The sequence below is a fragment of the Aegilops tauschii genome, chromosome 6, assembly GCF_002575655.3.
Source record: "Aegilops tauschii subsp. strangulata cultivar AL8/78 chromosome 6, Aet v6.0, whole genome shotgun sequence".
NCBI classification, from domain to species: Eukaryota; Viridiplantae; Streptophyta; class Magnoliopsida; order Poales; family Poaceae; genus Aegilops; species Aegilops tauschii.
The window spans coordinates 30,805,473-30,826,717 of record NC_053040.3 but is presented as its reverse complement, the minus strand read 5'-3'; the positions used below and the strand labels follow the sequence as shown (position 1 = coordinate 30,826,717).

General features: G+C 46.5%; 1 protein-coding gene and 1 pseudogene across 1 annotated transcript; both read right to left on the bottom strand.

Annotated features, from left to right (window-relative positions):
* Positions 1-2,394: 2,394 nt before the first annotated feature.
* LOC141025742 (uncharacterized) lies at positions 2,395-4,352 on the bottom strand (annotated as a pseudogene).
* Positions 4,353-6,629: 2,277 nt separating this feature from the next.
* LOC141025741 (uncharacterized) lies at positions 6,630-7,876 on the bottom strand. The gene is made up of 2 exons (XM_073501661.1): positions 7,186-7,876; positions 6,630-6,643 (listed from the first exon to the last, which is right to left on the bottom strand). The coding sequence occupies exons 1-2, from the start codon at positions 7,874-7,876 to the stop codon at positions 6,630-6,632; spliced, it is 705 nt and encodes a 234-aa protein (XP_073357762.1).
* Between the last annotated feature and the right edge of the window lie 13,369 nt (positions 7,877-21,245).

Sequence of the window (21,245 nt, the reverse complement as noted above, 5' to 3'; positions counted from 1 at the left end):
ACACGCCTCGTTGTCGTGTCGCCGGAAATCCTAAAATAAATTCGGAAATAATGCGAGCACCAGGACTTGAACCCTGATGGGCTGGGATACCACTGTCCCTCTAACCATCCAACCACAGGTTGGTTCGCCACTACTAGTAGAGATTCTTATAGATTATTCGCCAGGCTGTGTTGCTGTTGCATCAATATAATTTTGTTTATATTTCAGCGAAAATGTTATTTTCCTTTCAGCATATGGAACACATCGTAACGTACAAGGCTGGAGTTGCTCTTACCTGCAACAGCTTGTCATTCTGTGGAAACAACATTCCCCAAGTGAATTACCATTCCGGTGGAGACGAGGAATGTGGAAAATAAACTGTTGAGTTTGAGCATCACCTTAATGCCGAGTGGGGAGCAGGTCGGCGCATATCGATTCATGACCCCTCTTTGTAACTAGAAACTTCGTGAAGTTCCATTTGATATGCTCTCCAAATACACACAAGAAATTTGGAGAAGTCTTCCAGCCTTGTTGACATATGACATTACACACAAACATCATAGTAGCTAACATAAGTTGAGTGTTTAACTTGGTCACTACTTCACAAATGACAATTACTCAAAAGCTCCACTGTGTTCAAACTACTGATAAATGAAAACAGGCGATAATAAGCAAGGTTCATCTTCACTCTTCAGTCTTTAGAGGCAGCCCTTTGTCCATCCTCTATAAAATGGCAGCAATGAAAAAAAAACTAGTGAAGAACACAAGATTTGAATGCAAGATGAATTGACAGCATGTCGCATATTCAACATGTCCACACATGTGCAGTGTTTCCCAAAAAGACAATAGAGATAGAGAATTGCAGACGACTAACATTCAAAAAAGGTGGCTGATGGTCAAATACATAGTGACATTCCACTTCAGTTACAGACCAACTAGTGCTCTTGATTGTACAGTGGTTCAATTTTCAAAATCACATCAGCAACACTACTTTTCTCAGCACAGTCCACGAGTATATGGAGTCATCTAAACAAAATCATGCAACGGCACAACTAATCTTGTACATGGCACAACTAAAAGAGCAAAGAAAAACAAATAGCAGAGCAGTTTCAAACACCAAAAATGGACACCAAACAGATTTAGTAACCTCAGAACAATCATCAAGTTTCAGGGGATACAAGCACGAAAAAGATAAACAGGTCGCCAGAAAACAGGCTCGAAACTAAAAACAGTTTGATAACTACAAACATCGAGGAGCTTTCAGGTATTCTTCTTCTAATACATCTAAAAATTCACATGGGAATCGGACAAAAACTTGACAGGCACACAACTACTAACAAATTGAAGGAGATTGGGACTCGAACCTGCATATTTGTCTCTGATTCCCATATGCGAAAATGAAGACGTTTGTGGCGGACATTCTCCCAAAAAACAGCATCATCAAGGTACTTCAGAAGATGATAAACACGGAAGAAATAATTAGTCAAGTGTATCAAGTTGCCGCAAAATGGTTTTTTGCCACACAGTTATAAAATTACATCGAAGCTGTCTCTTATCCTTTCCTCCTCTTCTTTTATCATTTCTTCATCCTCAACTATCTACGCCCGAGGAAAAAACACATAGTTAACATTGACGCAGCAAAATATAAATGCAACTGTGAAAGACAGACCACAGATAAGTAACATTGAAAGACAGACCAAAATAATATCTCGTCTTCATGAGACACACATGACGTCAAACATAAGGATGATCCCTGGCTTCTAAGCATCCAATCACAAGTTAAGTGTCACAAAATCCCAACTTCAATAAGGGGCGTGCTAGGCAAAGGTAGCACTTGACCACCTCTCCTACCGTTAGTTCCTACTTAAACAAATTGAAATGGCTGATCCTTGCAGCATGAAAATTGTCAATGTAGTAATTTTTTTGGTTTGCAACATCGTGACATAAAAAATCATGGCAGTATGGCACAAAGCATGAATATTATTGCAACACTTAGCACAAAACCCATGCAACGCAAGTCCATTAATTAGTAGCAACAAATCTCGTTTGTCACAACGAATCACTTAGAAAGTCATTCGTGTGCATGCAACACAGAATCCACGAAAAAAGGCTTCAACACAAACACAACATTTACAGTACAAATGTAAAGTCATTGCAGCGTGTACCTCGTGAGCTTGAAGCAAAACAAGCATGAGTTTGCAGCATGCCTAAACAATGTATTCAACATAAAAAATATCATGGACTACTAAGCTTCGTATGGAGCACCGGTCTCCCACCTTCTGAATCACAAAAAGTTTTCAGTCTAAACATTTCAAACACAAACACAAGGATCTCTTATTAAATGTTTGGCATGCATACACTTTGGAATTCACCATGCACATAAAAAGGTTTCACTATAAGTTGCAAGATTGTAGTTCATGCATCTACTGCTCCGGCGAGCATCGTCGATGAAGCGGGTATCCACTCGAGCATTGTCATGTTAGCGTATGGGTGAGCCGTCCACTTCCCCATCCCACGTGGCAGCCTCAACTCTAACAATTCCATGGCAATTGTTGGTGGACGTGAACAACCTTCTATAGGTACATGTGTGGTCAAGAGCATCCTCTCCAATGTGGGCGCGCTAGTGAACAGCAGTTGCACCATGTCGAGGCAGTACTCCTGCCCAGAGAAGCCACTGAACTCCACCTCTTGGAGGTGGTCCAACGAGATCACATTGTCTTTCCAGCTCCCACGGAGGTCGCAGGTGCTACACCCCACATCACAAGGAGGACCATACTTTGGTGGCGATCCATTCAATTCAACCCGAGAAATACAATTAGTGACCTTGGAGTCATAATCAATGTTCTAAATACGTATGGGGTACTATATGAAACGTTAAAAACTCACCTTGTGGATAAAGTTGTCTAGGCGGAGATGCCGGAGGTTGCTGCATCGAGCCAGGAGAGTGGTCACACATGCTTCAAAGCAGTGGCTATTTTTGAGTAATATTTTAAGGTCAGGTTTGTGACGCTAGGGAGTTTGGGCATCTCTTCCAATTGATCCTCTGCCACACTTTTCTTTAGCTTCTGTATATAGAATACATACACCCGTTAAAAGTTATATAGTACTAATTTCTCCCTTCATCTCATAATATAAGATATTATTATATTTAATATTTGAGTATATTGGATGTTATAAAAGCGTATATTATGGGACGTAGGGAGTATATGTTGAACAATCCCCCACCAGTGCCACCATCACCACAAAAATTCCCTTCATCTCAGAGGAAGTGTCGCCAGTTAACCACATTGGAAAGTTTTGATATATAAGAAAATCAAAGTAAATTAAGTACTCCTAATAAAATTAAAATCAACAAAACGCGGTTTAATTATGTGGAGGGAGCAAAATGCATGAGATTAATTACGTACTTCTGGAACATGTATGCTTAAGACGTGGCCATGGATGGGACTGCATTCTTGCAGTAGTTGGATGGCGTGGCTTTGGCGTTCGATCTGGCAATAGTTGATGTCGAGGGTGAGATCGAGTGTCTGAAGCGCCGGTGCCCGGATGGTGAGGCTGTTAGGGGGCATGGTGTAGCAGTCCATGAAGTAGCAGTCCACGTGGAGCGCCCAGAGCCGTGAGGCGTTCACATCCAGCAGCCCCCTCACGGACAGGTCCTCCAGGTGCAGGATCTCCAGCGCACTGCCATTGAGCTGTAGCTCCGTCAGCCAGGCCAGCTTCTTGAGTGTTAGCCTTTGCAGCCTCGGGCAGCAGGAGGACGAGGACAGAAGGCTGCTGAGGCGGCCGCCGTTGACCTCCACCGTGGGTCTTATGGCGCAGAGGGTCAGGTCCGTTAGCGCATGGAACTCCACCGTGGGCGGAAGCAGAAGGAAAGTGTTATCTAACTCCAGCGACATGGACGTCGCCCCTGTGGAACTAGGCAGTGTCAGCCTGGGCCGCAGCTCGTCCATCGTATGCCCCGGCACCGTCTTCCTCTCTGGCGTCTGCAGGTGGAAGGCTAGGGAACCAACCGCGAGCTCCATGGCGCGGTGCAGCCAGACTTGGGCGCGCGCATCGCCGGGCCAGAGCCAGCTGCTCACCTTCAGCGTGTCCACGGAGGCGCCGCTGTTGGCGCGCCGCACCAGGACGTCATGCACGAGATCGTTATACCGCACATCAGCATCGGGATCAGCGGTACTCCATCCGACCTTGTCCAAGCGGAGGACGCGGCCGCGCATCCAAAGGTCGCGCCATCTCCTCGAGAGCGCCGACGTGCGTGCCAGGTCACGGCCAGTGGGCAGGAGGCTGAGTATGTGGAGCAAGAGGTCGTCGCTGAGGTCGCTGATATGCGCTCCGCCGTTGCACACCGCCGATGGCACGTTGGTTGAATCCATCGTCCCTAGGCCGGCAGGTTCATGGCGTATCCCTTGTTACGTCTCCTTTGTCACTTTTTATATACGAGTTGTAGACAAAAGTTGGGAGTTTTTAGTTGAGTTGAGTTGTAAATCAATCAGGACTACTCCTTGAGTTGTAGATAAAAATTGTACGAGTCGTGGACAAAAGTAAGAAATTTGTACCGTGAGAGGCCTTCCGTCTTTCTCTTCTCTCTGTCTCCTCAAGCTTCATCCACTGTGTGAAATTTAACATTCTACTATATACCACTATAAAAGCACGAGTGGCCAAATCCAACTAATCATGTGAACTGTCTAATACTCTAGCAGATCCTCTAAAAGTTCGTACTGTAAGATCATTTTAGGGTATACCGTAAAATGTTTTTATGGTATGATTTGTCTGTCGGCAGAACGGATCCCGTATAAAAACACCACCACCCCCCCCCCCCCCCTCCTACAAGCAAAATATAGTACCTGCAAAATAGCATAAAGCCCCTACAAGTAAAGTAAAGATTATAAATGGATCCTTATTCAATTCCCTCCCCTTGTCGCAGAAGGGGATGGAGCCCGGTTCGCTCCCCTGGTTGCCGGCTGCACCCTCCGACGCACGAGCGAAGAGAGCATCATGAGCGGCCGTTCCTCCCGCCACCGGTGCTGCTCTTCCCGGCACGCCCCGCGCTTGGCCAACGGCCTTGCCCCCACGGGCGTAGAGGCGACCCGGCCCGACGCTACTCCTCCTGGAACGATGGCCCTCGGCCTGGCTCTTTGTGGCGGCGTGGCCGCCTAGGTGCGGTGGAGGTGGTGCCAAACGGCTGGCAACATCTGTGTCCGTGGCCTCCCTTGGCATGGCCGAATGTGGCAGCGGCCATTAGCCTGGCTCGGCGGCACGCCTCACCATCCTGGCCATGGGCGACGAAAACGGGGTAGTCCCGCTAGAGCAGCTCTTGCTCGCTTGCGGAGACGCCGTCGTGGTGGAGAGATGCTCCTACTGGCGTGCAGAAACGGCTGCCGGGCAGCTCTTGCTCGCATGCGGAGACGCCACCGTTGTGCCCAATCCTATTAGGACCGAGGCTGGCCGCCGCTCCGCCACTTGCAAGAAAGCAGCGGGAATTTGAACGGAGTTGTAGCACAGTGGTGGAATTTGACGGGATTCCGACGAGTTCGACACCGGTTCGGTGACGGTTGGGCTGAAACTTCCTTCCTGGCAACTGCCTCATCGGATGAGGGGAACCGGAAAAAGGCTTCAAAACCTGAATATATGAGGGATTTGGGGTTTCATTTGCGGGGAGCTGTAAAAAATCCGCTTCTAGTGTAGGGGCCAAGGTTTTGGTTACCGAATGAGGCATTTTTACTAAGGGGGACCGGTAAACGCGGTTACCACGGTTACCGAGAAATACCGACAATATATCGAACAAATTTTATAGTTGAATTTTGAATTCAAATAAGTGAATGAATGAACATTTGAACCAGAGACCTCTCAAATAGGAACCAGGTTGCTACCAACACGCCAGAACCAACTCTCATGGCATTAATTAGATCCTACGTACTTTACTATAAATTGAGTGTTTAAATTCAAAAAATTCAAAAAAACTGATATTTTTTGCTTGGTATAGTGATTTTCCGAGGGGCACGGATATACGCGGTAACCATGGGAAATCTTCAAATTTCGACCGGTAACCAAAACCTTGGTAGGGGCACACCTTTTAACTCTTAATACTAGCAGTTTTGGCTACATCTGGTCTGATTAGTGGCTAACACAACACTGAACACACGAGGGGCACACATGGAGTAGGAAAAACAGAAACGTCTTGTTTCTTGCTCACAGGGATACTTTCTAGAAATGTACAAACTACGGCTACCCACTAATCACTAACAAATCAAATTTGATATAAAAAAATATGCAGTACAAGCCGGTCTCAAAATGACTCTCACTATTTTACTGTGCATTGCATCAGGCAATACTTTCACCACTACTTTAATGATAATATGCTAGAAAATATGTATAAAAGTTATTAGTAATGAAAGAAGCTTTTATGATGAATCCAGTGATGTTATTTTGATCATGCGTTCGATATGGACAATCCAGTGATGTTATTTTGATCATGTGTTCAATAAGGAGTATTAAACATCCATGATGGCCAAGATTGAAGAAATCAGACCGCACATAAAGCATAGCTAACATATAGTTTGGACCAGCCAATGAAGGCCAAGATTGAAGTGCCATGCTGAGCAAGTTCTTTATCAAACAACCAACCTATATCTAGAATAACCATCCATAACCTACAATAATATTGCTGCAAGCAAAAGAATCAACAGCAGCATAAGTTGAATCCATACTCATTAAGTATTGGAACAATCGTTACTTCACTAGTTATCACAATGATTTCAAATAAGTAGGAATGTGAAATGGCATGGCAACTAGCTTAGTAAAACTAAAAAAAATGCCGGAACATTTGATACTACTTAGCATGACAACATTCGCATCTCTGAGCAGAAATGATCCTATGCATACACAGGGGGACCTAAGTAATCAGTCATCCTGATTCTTGAGAGAGAAAAAAGACACTGCACCTATATGCACTAGGCAAAATGCCATGACACAAGTATCAGAAGAGTATACTGCAAAAGAACATCGCTATATGTTGACAAGGTCATCAAGAAGTAGAAGAAACAAGTGATGCAGCACTATTACAAATTGTTAGCATTACACGAAAGGGTCTGAAGTCTGAACATACTGCCATCAGCTAAGCATCGAAAAATAAACTTTGTTTGTTACACCACGGTGTAAAGGCATGCTAATTTATCTATTTTGAGATGTGTAAAGACATGCCATTACCTGCTGCGGAGACAGTTTCAAATGGATGATAGCATGAAATCACGGTGGGATTGGGAAGTTTCTTGAGCTGCAGTGATTCAAGATGGATCATGAAGGCGCCCTTCACCGTCCACAGGAACACCACATTATTGTCCTCAGCAAACCCTACTATGAAGGGGTGCGCACTCTCCTCCGAATTAAGGGGAATTAGTTTGTTCAGTTCGATAGTTCTTTCCAGTACCCATGAAGCAATACCATCACTGTTCGTCTTCTCTTCCATAATTGGGCACTGAAGTCTCACTTTCACAGGAAGAGGAAACCAAGGCCCACCGCCCTCTGTCCGCAAAACTGTGAATTCATGTTTTCCTTCCTTAAACACATCCACCGGCGCCGGTATCACGATTATGCTCTGCTTCACCGAATCAGGCTTGATAATGCCAACCAAATTCCCAACAAGGATCCAGTAAAGGAAATTTTCAACCAGCACAGCCGCCTTGGGACGATAAACCCTGGTGTAAAGGCTGTTCAAGTCGAACTTGGGCAGAAGCGGTGCGGAGATGACATCACCCCAAACACCGGTCTCCGACGAGTAGACGCAGACCAGCGCTCGTATATGGTGTATGTCATCGTCGTTGTCCACCACTAGCAAGACCACCTGAAAGTGCTGGACGTCTCCGACGGCACGAAGCACCGCCCCGTGGATTGCAGCCATGTTCACATGCCCCGTGAACCTCGGGGGAAGGGCGATGCGGTGCTGCTCGGCGGTGACGGGATCGCACACCAGGACCTATTTCCGCGGTACATTGAAGAGGAGCACGAGGCCGTGGCGGGATCCCAGGGGAACGGTCTGGTCCCCGTCATCCAACTGCAAGATGAAGCGCCCGGGCGGGACACGGTCGGGACTCCCCAGCGTCGCCACGAAGTAGAGGCCGCGAGTGCCCATGTTGAAGAAGCCGACGAGGGGAGGGTCGCGGCGGTGGCGGAGGCGGAAGCGGCGGACGAATCGCGGGTCGGAGACGAGGCGGCGCCAGCGTCCGCAGACGAGCGAGGCGCGCGGGAGGGAGGAGGGCTACGGGGTGAGGCGGAGGAGTACCTCAGTGAGGAGATCTTCGTCTTCCAGCGGCGGCGTCGCCGCCAGTGATGTGCGGCCGCTGCGGAGGGTCGCCGTCATCTCGGCCTCCTCACTTCCTCCCCACGGTGCGGGTGTGAAGAAGCAGCCACGATGTGAAGAGAAGTGGACCGGCCCAAATGTTAAAAGAGATTTAAGCCCACGAGCCCTCTAAAAAAGATTTAAACCCACGATAATTTAGAATTCCTGCGTAATTTTGTTTTTGTCCTATAAACATGCGTGCATGTACGTATATAAATTTCACTACTCCTAGAACACATCTTTTTTTTCTACGAAAAGGACCTCTGATTTATATTGCAACCAAACAGTGGTACAAAGCACCCCAACAAAATAAGAAAGTACAAACAGGTCCCTGGGGAACCAACCCACTCCTCCAACCACAACGGGCTGCAGGCGCGCCGCCACTGCCGCTACCGCTGCTCCCACACAGAGCTGGCGTGACCTTGTAATCTGCAGATAGATTGAACACGGACGGGAAGTCTTCAACCTCGGCCCTAGAGGACCAGTACGACGGAGAGAGAAGAAGGACAACCATCAGTACACCACACCAGCGACAATACATCTCAGAAATCCTTGGAGCACCCCCACAAGCATAGGACCCTGCCTCCGCAGCGACGCCAGGGAAGACGCGGCACCACGACGAAGAGGTAAGGTAGAGCGAATCCCAGAAGGCCAGGACGCCGACGCCGTTTCGCCGCCTAGCCCGAGGAACGAAGCACTCGAGTAGTCCAAAGACCCCCATGAGCAAAATCATCCAACAGATCCAAACCATCTCACTGCGCGTTCCTCCCACGGGCGACGGGGAGGGCGACCTCGCCACTGCCGCCAGCGCCCCCTCCTCCCGCCTCCTCCTCCCTCGCCGTCGCCAGAGGGCGGGGCCGGGCGAAGGCCCCTTTCGTCCCTTTGTGCGGGGAGGCCGGCGCGGGCCGTCAGCCCCGGACTGGGTGGTGGCGCTCTCGTGGGGCTCCTCCTATGCATGGCTCGGTTTCGGTCAGCTAATACAACACTAAGAATACTGCCAATTAACATAGAAAATGAGCAACATCATACAGCCCAAATACTGCTAATTTGAAAAGGAAAATTAAGAAGCAGGACATAGCCAAAATTCAGCAATAGTTCCACATTACATTCACTGCTTTTTATTATCTCTCAACCTGCCACAATGCCAAAGTACTGCTTAATTCACCCTCATACTAACTAAGCCAACACTACCATTACACTTTACACAGACAAATGGTAAAACAACTGAAACAAGCCAGAACAGCATTGCAAGTTTCTTCATTTTCTGAACTTTAGAAAGCTTCTGTGCACCTAGCTTTTCTTGAATCTCTGGCTTCTTTGCAAACTCTGAAGCTTGCTGTCACAACTTCAGCATGTGTGTCCAACTTGCTTCCAGCCAGTAGAAGTATTTACATCCATCAGCCTACCAATTATGCACACAAAAGAGCAAATCAAATTTCCTGATGGAATAATTACCAAAATTAGTAATCTAATATTACCATTACCTCCGGCTGGTTGTAAACAAGGTCACAGGATCGTACACATATGGAATAATTACCAAAACTAGTAATCTAATTTTAGCTGGATCTTATACGGTTTCAGCTATTTTAAACGAGTACAAAAATCTCATACTAGTTTGATGTTTTCTTTTGTCCTGATATTAGCTGATGTTTCTTTTCTTTCTACTTAATAGTTCTGGGAGAGGATAGTAGCCATGAGTGTGACACAGGGTCAACTTCATCAATGATCCAGTAGAAGTTTATCCATCTCAGCCTGAAAGATCGAACAATCAGTCCATTAAATTGGAATCATGTGAATGTTACTACGGAATGGTCTTACCTCCGGCCGGATGCAAACGTGGTCGCGTACGGAAGCTGCCAATAGGGGATTGGCGACCCCATGTTACCGCGGAGGCCGAGCGCTGAAGACAATCCCGGGACTGACGACCATGGCGACGAATAGGGGAGGAGAGGAACTTGGGAATAGGGGAGGACGAACTTCAGCTGTCTGCCATGCTGACGTACACAGGAGGAGAGGAACAAGAGGAGCACCAGGCCGTGGCGTGATCCGAGGGGCATGGCCTGGTCCCCGTCGTCCAACTGCAAGGCGAAGCCCCTGGGTGGGACACGGTTGGGGTCCTCCATCGTAGGCACGAAGTAGTGGCCGCGAGTGCCCATGTCGAAGAAGCCGACGAGGGGAGGACTGCGGCGGAGGCGGAGGCAGAAGCGGCGCACGAATCGCTGGTCGGAGACGAGGCGGCGCCAGCGTCCGCAGACGAAGGAGGCGCACGAGAGGGAGGAGAGCTGCGGGGGCGGAGGAGTACCTCGGTTAGGAGATCTTCGTCTTCCAGCGGTGGTGTCGCCGCCGGCGAGGTGGGGCCGCTGCGGAGGGTTGCCTTCATCTCGGCAGAACCTATTTGATGCCCGTTAGCGTCAAAAGGTTGACCTTTCGCTGAGGTGAGCCACCGGGTGGGCCGGCCCATGTACAGGGTCCGCGTTTTATCCGTTCGCTACAGCTTCCTTCGTTTTTTTTCTGTGTTTTTTTGCTTCCGGTTCTTTGCAATGTTTTGTCCGGTCTTCACTGGTTTTGTTCTGTTTCTTTTTGTTTTGGTTCCTTTTTCCTTTCGTTTTTTTTCTTTTTCGTTTCTTTTCTGTTTTTTTATTTCTTCTTCTCTTTCCTGTGTGTTATATTCAAAGGTCACCTCCTATTACAAAAATATTCATCGTATATGAAAAACATGGTTAACTGTACATTATGAAAAAGTTCACTATGCATTACGAAAATGTTCATCATACATTTAACAAAATGTTCACCATATATTAAGAAAATGTTCATTGTATTTAAGAAAATTCATTGTGTACTAAAAAATGTTCAGCGTATATCAATAAAATGTTCAGCGTTTATCACAAAAATGTTCAATGTGTATTTTTAAAAGTCAGTGTATATCACAAAAAAGTTCAATGTGTATTTAAAAATTGTTCATCGTATATTTAAAAAGATGTTCAATGGTTGAATTTATTTGATTTTTTAATCTACCGATGCGATTAGTTCTTCAACAATCTCGCACCACTGTAATCACTAGTAATAATCAGCTCAACTGGTAAGTAATGCTGACTCTCTATCGTTGGTTGAGAGCTCAACTGGTAAGTAATTTAATTGAAGCCACTGAATGGGCCGGCCCAATTCGATTCACACCCTGCGTGAAAGCTGCTCCTGTTGACGCACGCGAGCGTCAGCTAGGAGAGTCCCTGTTGGACGCTCGTTAGCGTCAGAAAGTCGACCTTCCGCTGATAGGAGTTGTTTGCGGGCTGGATTCTTCGTGGCCTCCTAAGAAAGTTTTTCTGTAAAGTACTTCTGGAACGTTGCGTCTGTTTCCCGCTGGATTCTTCGTGCCTGTTTCGTGTCTGTTTCGGGATGGTTTCTTCGTGGAGGTAGGAATTCGTTTTTTTGGTGACTGTTTGATGGTGCTTGCCAGACGTTGAGACGTAGAACTGTTCTCAGTATATGTTGAACTGTTTCTTCAGTAATAGAGTGAAACTTTCTTCAGCAATATATGTTGAATTGTTTCCTGAGCAATATATGTTGAACTGTTTCCTGAGCAATATATGTTGAACTGTTTCCTGAACTTGTTTATCAAATATAGGTCAAGAAAACTGTTCTCTTGGCAACAAAATTGAAGCCGGAGTACCAAAAAATAATTAATACGATAAAAATATACCCGAAAACACAAAGAAAATAAATGAAGTATGCTAAAAAGAACAAATTAATGTTCAAAGAATACAATAAAATGTATGTATATATATGAAAAAAAGTTGAGGAAAAAGCATAGAATACTGAGACAAGAAGTATAAGCAAATACATTGTTCGTGCCACAAAGTAGCGGCAAATAAATGGAACACATGTTCTCAGAAAAGAAAGAAGAAGTTTCACGTATGGCCGGATATTTGTTCGCTCTCTTCTTCCAGTTGAAAAGTATAATCCACTTGAATATATGTGCTCATCCATATCTCCTGCTCTCCCTTTACCTACAACAAATTTAATTATGTTTTTACTTGTTAGAAAAGAACATAATGAAGTGTCAAAAAAATGGGTCAAAAAATATGTTTCTTGTAATATGAGGTAAAGTATGTCTATATATATACCACTAAGACTTGTTCGAATTCCAAGGCAAAAGTACTCCTTGAGATTCATTTGAATATGCGGAATCCCTGATGAATAAAGATAAAATGCATAAGAGAAACTACATGGATAGAAAAAATAGGCTCCAAAAACTTAACAAACTAGAGTGAAGAAAGAAGAACTACATGTAGCTGCAGGAATGATTTCACCACCGGGAATTGAATTTCGTTGTCTTTACAGTTGACTATGGAATATAAGAACTTTTCACGAAGAGCTTGCACATCATCCTAAGGGATGAATGCAGAAAAATCATTGTTATAAGCTTTACCAAAATTAAAAAGAAGCAAACGCGTGGAATCGAACCCCTGACCTCACGAAAGATTTTAGCAAGGCTAGCCAGCCGAACTAACGAGGTGGAGAGGTATAAATGCAGCGCAAACCTTAAAGTACAATGTACAGCGGAAATATCCTTAAAAATTGCATTCAACATTTTTATGATATACGTTGAACAAAACTTAAAATACAGTGACGTTTTTTGCAAAACATATTGAACAAAAAATACTAAAAATGAACATTTTATAGTATACATTGAACAAATGTCTTAATATACGATGAACAAAATTTAAATACACAATAAACATTTTCTAAAAATACGTTGAACAAGTTCATAATCTATGATGAACATTTTTGTAATACACGATGAACATTTTTGTAATACATGATGAACATTTTTATAATGCAAGGTGAACTATTTCATGGTATACAATGAACATTTTCTTAATATGATGATTTTTTTGTTATACTTGGTGAACTTTTTATATAATACGCAATAAGAGAATTGGAACAGAAACAAAAAAAAGGGAAACGTAAAATAAAAAAAAGAAAGGAAAAAAGGAACCAAAACATAGAAGAAAAACGAAAGAAAAAAAGGAACCAAAACATAGAAGAAAAACGAAAGAAAAAAAACCCCGCAAGAAACATGGAAACAGCAGCAAACCAAATCTGTACGTGGGCCGGCCCATGTGGTGACTCCCTTCAGCGAAGGGTCATCCTTTTGACGCCTGCGGGCGTCAAATAGGATCTGCCCGTCATCTCACCCTCCTCACTTCCTCCCCAAGGTGCGGGTGTGAAGCAGCCACGATGTGAAGCGAAGTGGACCGGCCCAATATCCCATGCCCCTTTACTAAAATTTAAACCAACGATAATTTGGAACTCCCGCGTGATTTTATTTTGGTATAAACATGCGTGCATGTACGTATATAAATTTCACTAATATACATCTCACTGATGGTACATATAAACGTAAGTCATGATCCATGATAACTTGATGTATGTGCACAACATGGCTAGACGGATGCACCGGTTGAGGAAGCCTACTCTCTTGTTTAAGTTGGACATCAAAAAGGCTTTTGACTTCGTGCGGTAGAACTATCTGTTGGAGCTTCTCCGTCGTTGCGGTTTCCTAACCAGATTCAGAGATATGATTGCTGTCCTGTCGTGGTCCTCATCCTCCAGAGTTCAAATCAATGGTGTTCTAGGTGGGCCTATATGGCATGGCAAGGGCCTTCGTCAGGGAGATCTGTTGTCGCCTCTACTGTTTGTCCTGGCAATTGACCCCATCCAGAGCATCATTGACACCGCCACATGCCATGGCAAGTTCACCAGATAGGCGGGAGGAGCACCTGCATGCGCACCTCCCTGTACGTAGACGAAGCCGCAATCTTTGTATCTCCCTTTAAGGAGGACGTTCACCAGTTTACCTCTCTGTCGGAGGGCTTTGGTCAGGTCAGCAGCCTTGTGACAAATTTGGAGAACAGCTTGGTGGCCCCTATTCGCTGCGACGCTCTCAATCTAGACGACATCCTCGAGTGCTTCCCGGCTACTCGCACTGCCTTCCCACTGAGATACCTTGGACTGCGTCTTCCATTCCATCGTTTGCGGAAGGTCGATCTCCAACACCTCGTGGACAAGGCCGTCGGGAAGCTAGTGCCTTGGCAGGGTCGGCTCATCACGACTGTGGGGAGGGCTGAGCTCATCAAGTCTGTGCTTCACAACGATCTCTGTCTGGGACGATAGGATGGCACGCTTCTGGCTCTCCCCTGGCTAGATGGAGTGAAGCCCAAGGACATTGCATCGACCATTTTCGCGATCTCTGTCAACAAGAACAAGTCTATGTGGGAGGTCTTGCTTGAAAATCATTGGATCCAATGGATCATCATGTCCGGAGGCCTCTCTGTGGAGCACATTGAGCAGTTCTGCGCCCTTTGGACCAAGCTCACTATGGTACACCTTCAGGATGAGCTACCCGATGATATCAAGTGGACATCACCGCCGACGGTATTTATTCCTCGGCCTCGGCCTATAGGGCCCAATTCGAGGGTGTGGTCGCCTCCAACATGACCACGATGGTGTGGAAGAACTGGGCACTACCCAAGTGCAAGTTCTTTGCGTGACTAGTTATGGAGGATAGAATTTGGACGGCAGAAAGACTGCAAAGAAGAGGGTGGCCCAACTGCAATTTGTGTTAACTTGGCAAGAGGGAGCCAGACACCGCAGCTCATCTTCTCTTCCAATGCAGGTTCTCGGACCGCATTTGGAATGCGATCGGAGTTTGGATGTATGCCCCTGAGCTGGATGTTGCGGCCTGGAACAGGATCCCCACGGTCAAAGAGTGGTGGACGGCGGTGGTTCTTAGGCGTGGCCACAGGAGGAAGGCGATTTCATCACTCATCATGCTTGTTGCTTGGGAAATGTGAAAATAGAGAAACGCGAGGGTGTTTCAGCATGTATGTAGGTTGCGAAACGTGTTGGTCGAGGCTATTAAAGCCGAGGCGAGGCTCAGGACTATCGCAGGGGCGACCCATTTGGGTTTTTTGATGCTGCGAGAGCAGGCTTGTGTTTTCTTTCCATTTGTGTGAGGTGTAATGACCCTCTACAGACTTTGTTATTTCCCCCTTTTTAATGAGATGAGGCAAAGCTTTTTCCTCCCTTTAAAAAAAAGATCAGACTCCAACGACCACCGTTGCTATATTTGACCAACTTACAATCACCATGCACTTACTTTCTTCATTCAAACATTTATATTCAACCACTACTAGTATATATGCTTCAACCATTGTTGTTTTCTTTACTTCAATGCTTTTATTCCTATATACAAGTTTTTTCTTCATTTTACTGAATTTTTGGGTAGATCACTTGGTTACCTCAAACCCATGCAGGCTCTGGTTGGGGGTGTGCAAATCTGGCCCTCTTGGAGAAACATGCCTGCATGATCGTCAAAGCGCTCAGCATATCCCTGGAGGTACGCTCAAACCGACTGTTTCCAGCAAGGTAGGCTTGTCGCGGACAGGGGAGGGGGAATGCGACTCCGAGGTCATACAAGCAAGAAGAAACTGGGTCACTACCCACCAATGCCACACCCTATTTACCCCCATTGGCTCCATGAACAGAGTTTGAAAGCGGTTCACTTCAAGAGCAGTTTGACAGGCATGCATCTCTCTCAAAAAGACCCTGAAGTGTGCAACAGTGAATATGCATCATCAGGGATCCTATGCTTCCTATTGTGCAGGGCCATGGTCATACACAATCGTCACAAGAAACACAAACCACCACAGAAAATAGACATCATAAGTTTACGACATACCGCAAAGTCTCGATGCTTTGAACTTGCAGCGCCTTCTTTTGTTTGTCCTCCTGCGAACAATTATGTCATGCCCCAGAGGTCATGCCCTCTTTGTGGGACTGCTCTGGAAAATGGGCCGTGGAGCTTGGGCTGGGCCTAGTGGCAAGGATCTGGAGCAATGCTATATAAAGAGGCGCGTGTCACAGAATTCGGCATGGAACGATTGAAACGTCTCGAAGCCTCTCATCCTCTTGCTCCTGTTCCTCAGCTCCCTGCTATCTGTATCTCACCCTTGTTGCCGATTCTCACCTCAAATCTCTTCTCTTGTATCTGAAATCGGTACTGATCTGATTGCTCACCCCATGTATGTGCTTGGGTCGTGACAATTTGGTAATCAGAGCAAACAAAAAATCACCAACCCACTTCCTGCCTATCACCTGTTCGACGAAATGCTTGAGAGTGAGTTCCACCTGCGAATGCGCTTGCTGCTCGAGCTGACGCAGATGGGAACCGTGGCTGAGTACACGACGTTGTTCTGGGAGCGGCTACACCATGTGCTGCATCTTGACTCCAGTCTAAGCATCAAGAGCTTTGTCCATCCGTACATCAATGGCTTGCGCAAGGATATTCAAGCAGCGGTGCACTCGCAATCACCACCTAGCATCACCAGAGCGTCCTGCCTTGCTCGAATTAGGGAGGAAGAGATCATGAAGGATGAGGCCATGGCTGTCGAGGAGCATGGCAATGGTTGCGACCATGGAGTTCATGGTCTCGTGCCTACCGAGACCCTCTGCATCGTCTCCACCGAGCTCGATGTCCCTGTGTTGTGCAGTGCAAATCACGGCGTCGACGCGAGCAGCCTTGTTGCTCCAACACCGACCATGTGCTCAACGGATTACCCGAGTCATGACGCCACCATCGACATCTTCCATGATCTTGCAACTTCTGCTATGTGTGGCGAAGCTCTCGACACCAACACCTTTAGTGTCGCCACACCAACCCCGTGGTGGCCATTGATTCCTTCCCTCAAGCTCATCATGACGACGCCCACCAGGTTTTTGTTGAAAGGCTTTGTGTTTACGGACATGTTCATGTCAGGTGTGACACCGGGTTTGAAGCCACAAGGGACGGTGGTCCGGCCGGCACCATGGCCCTCTTTCCTTGACAAGAACAGCAGTACAGCTCGTGGCGGCATCATCGAGCCACCACCAAGCGCCGCCACGTTGTTAATCAGGGGGGTGGCTCCCCGTGTGAATTGGCAAGGAATGATGACAGAGGATATTTACTGTGCAAAGGTGTGCCGCAGGAAGCTCTCTTTCTGGCATCGACCGCACTCACACAAAACAACCCCTCAATCTCTTACGCAAGCAGGAGACATCATCCGTAGCAACTCAAGCCTTGGGAACATCGACTGGTATTGGTGGTTTATTTTCAATGAGTCCTCGAAAGTAATGTATGCTCTAGCAGAATCAGAGGTGCTGCACTTAAGGCGTAATCCCTCCAACTCTCCTTGGTGTTTGGTGGACGTGTTCTGGAGGTTCCAAAACTACTGGTCTGATGCTCAATATGTACGGTCAGTTGATGTGAGTTTTGAAGCTCTATTTTCTGCTGGACGACACAACACTGGACTCCCTTTGCAAGTCTTGGGTGTTGGTTCAGTTCTGAACATATTGTTCAGTGAGGCTGCACCTAGTTCACTAATGACAGAGTGCCAGGTGGATGGATGTCTATGGAGAGCACAATATGTACCTTGTTGTATCTTGGGGAAATCCATCGAAAAGAAGCGTTTGCATATTTGCGCAGCGGCTAATCAGGCCCTAATATTATGCAGAGCAGAAGTGAAACTCTTTAGCGAAGCCTATCGCCCTTCAATTATGTTTGCCCACAGCATAGTGTGGGAAAAGCCAACTTGCAGTAATATCATTGCATCTTCTGCGTTTACTTGGCGGTTCAGTGCTACAGATGTTCTTTGCTATAAGTCGATGCAGTCTTGGTGGAAGCTAGACAGTGCCATTGTTCATAATTCCTCATGGAAAACCAGTGGTCGCTGTGAAGGCATGCCTTTATATTGGTGGTCTCTTCAAAATGAATTTTCCAAACTATTTTCTGCAACTAAAGCGAGCGTGCTGCACCACATTGATTGGTGGTCTGATTTTAAATTTGTACATCAAGCTCATGCTATTTGTCATGCTACTTTGCATTTGGGATTTGCAAAACAGATGGATACTAGGACGCCTGAAGCTCTTAGAACACTCTATGTTATTATGCAATCTGAAGCTCTTAGGACACTCTATGTTCCAGTTACTATGCAGCCTGAAGCTCTGACGACACTCTATGTTATTCGGTGGGATAATGGAATGTTAAACATTACAGTCCAAGGGCAGTTGAAGATTCCCTTTATTGTTCATCTGCATAATCTTAGTAAACTGAAAATGGATGCTTACCCCTGCTGTATTCTCACGAGCTCTGTTACAGAACAAAACCATGCTAGTGTCCATGCCTTTGATTCCAAGCCAGTTCTGCAAACAAAATGTGCAACAGTAGTGTCTTGGTGGCTTACAGCTCAAGAGATATACTCTCTATGTCACACGGCAAGACTCAGTTACGAGATGTGGCACATACAACTTGATGGAAAGATATCTTCTGGTGGTGAAGCTAATGTTTATCTCTCACTGGAGCGGCTCAAGTTACCGGTGGTGGAACTTCAGTTCTCCACTCAGGGTGGCTATCTTTCCGGTTATAAATCTTTTCCTATGGATCTTGAGTTGCCTTTTGATCCAGGAGACCATAAGTTACAGTGGGTTCTTAACATTAGTAGTGTATCCATTGGATATATACATCTGCACGAGAGTAGAGTAGCTTTGCCATATCATTTGCCCTGGTGGCGTCCAACGCTACATCTCACGATGGAAGTTATGCAAGTTGACAGTGGGTGTTTTTATCTGGTTGTATGGCTCCTCGGCATCATTGGAGAGTTTGATCTCACCACAGTATGGTGTTTATTTGAGGACAAAATGTCAAGGAGGGCTACTACAACTGATCAGAAAGTAAGCAAAGTGGTTAGTTACTGTATTCTTGCTGGTTCTGATATTTTGAGTGATGGAACCATATTCCACTCTCAGAAAGCATTATACATGTTGCCTGAACCCAGCCCTGGATGGACGCTCACGAAGTGGCATATGTTTGAGATAAATTCCAACACGAATATCTTTCTAGCAGTTTCGGTTGAAAACAGTTGCACACCAGGGAGTTTCACAGTTGTCAAGTATACTCCGCTCCTACCACATTCCATTGGTGTTCATGGAGGAATTATGTTACATACTCAGAACCTGCATGGTCACCCAGCTTGCTCAGACTACTCGGAATATGTATGCACATCATGTTATCTTGACCCGAGGGACAGAGAAAACAACCCGATTTTTCCATCAGATATGCAACAGGTTGTTAAGCTCGTAGGAAGAGTACCCGTGAGACAATCTCCATGGGACCCAGGTGGTGTCCGCTTCGTCGACATTATTGGACTTCTCATTGATCTGCTACTACCATGGGATCCGGGTGGTTCACATCATCGGCTTGAGGACAAGCCGCATTTTAAGGGGGCGAGAATGTCATGCCCCAGAGGTCATGCCCTCTTCGTGGGACTGCTCTGGAAAATGGGCCGTGGAGCTTGGACTGGGCCTAGTGGCAAGGATCTGGAGCAATGCTATATAAAGAGGCGCGTGTCACAGAATTCGGCATGAAACGATTGAAACGTCTCGAAGCCTCTCATCCTCTTGCTCCTGTTCCTCACCTCCCTGCTATCTGTATCTCACCCTTATTGCTCATTCTCACCTCAAATCTCTTCTCTTGTATCTGAAATCGGTATTGATCTGATTGCTCACCCCATGTATGTGCTTGGGTCGTGACAATTGTATGTGCTTGGGGTGAGCAATCAGATCAGTACCGATTTCAGATACAAGAGAAGAGATTTGAGGTGAGAATCAGCAACAAGGGTGAGATACAGATAGCAGGGAGGTGAGGAACAGGAGCAAGAGGATGAGAGGCTTCGAGACGTTTCAATCGTTCCATGCCGATTTCTGTGACACGCGCCTCTTTATATAGCATTGCTCCAGATCCTTGCCACTAGGCCCAGCCCAAGCTCCACGGCCCATTTTCCAGAGCAGTCCCACGAAGAGGGCATGACCTCTGGGGCATGACAAATTAGACCGGCATCAACACTGATACAAACACTACTGAATTCCATTTTATTCCTCTGCTATCCTGCTGCACCTATCAACACTGAGGTTGACTTGTATGTAACCCATCCATGATGTGAATTTGTTTGTAGGGGTTGCATGAAATCCTGAGTTTATCCGGCTCTTACAATCTGAATGATGGCCAGCAAAATCAAACTGACAGGATCAGCGTCACGCTCTGCAACCCGGAGAGGCATGTCATTGAAGGTGTTCTTGGTGGAGCATTGGTAGCTGTCAGTACTGTGCAGGTAACAACAATCTACCAGATCAATCCATCCGTTAATATTCAGAATATAGAACAAAGCTCCTGTTTCTACCTTTTTTTTCCTAAACAGATAACAGTATCATATACGAGCTCATCTTCATCCCCGCCTCCGGACAAAAACGACCCCGCGTTGCCCGTAGCGACTCAGGGGATCTCGCGCCGCCGCCTCTTAGTCCGCCGTCTACAATCCTGTCTCGCCGCCATCAGAGGCTAACCGCCAGAAAAGCCTGCGCGGATACCTAGGACGATGGCGGCCGGCGGGGCGCTCCGCTTCTCCATCGGAAGCTTTTTCCTATCCCAACGGTCCCTCGATCTGTTGCATGGCTGCATGGATCTCCAGCGGCCTTGTATGCAGCACTTGATCTGCGGCACAACTCGGCGACCGGCGGCTGCACGTATCTCTGACCACCTTTGCATGCTGTACTTGATCTACTACACGACTTGGTGTCCGGTGGCTGCACGTATCTCCTGCGGCCATGGGAGCACCACCTCGATCTGCCGCACGGCTCAACCACCGGCGGCTGCACGTATCTCCGGCGGCATTGCATGCAGGACTTGATCTGCTGCACGGCTTGGCGGTGAGCGGCTGCAATCTCATGCGGCCATATGAGCAGCACTCCGACGGCTGGGGATCTCGTGTTCCTGGCCCAGATATGTTCCCCTCCGGCGGCAGTCCTAGGGTCCTTCTAGTGCAAGATGGTGTTCTGCTTG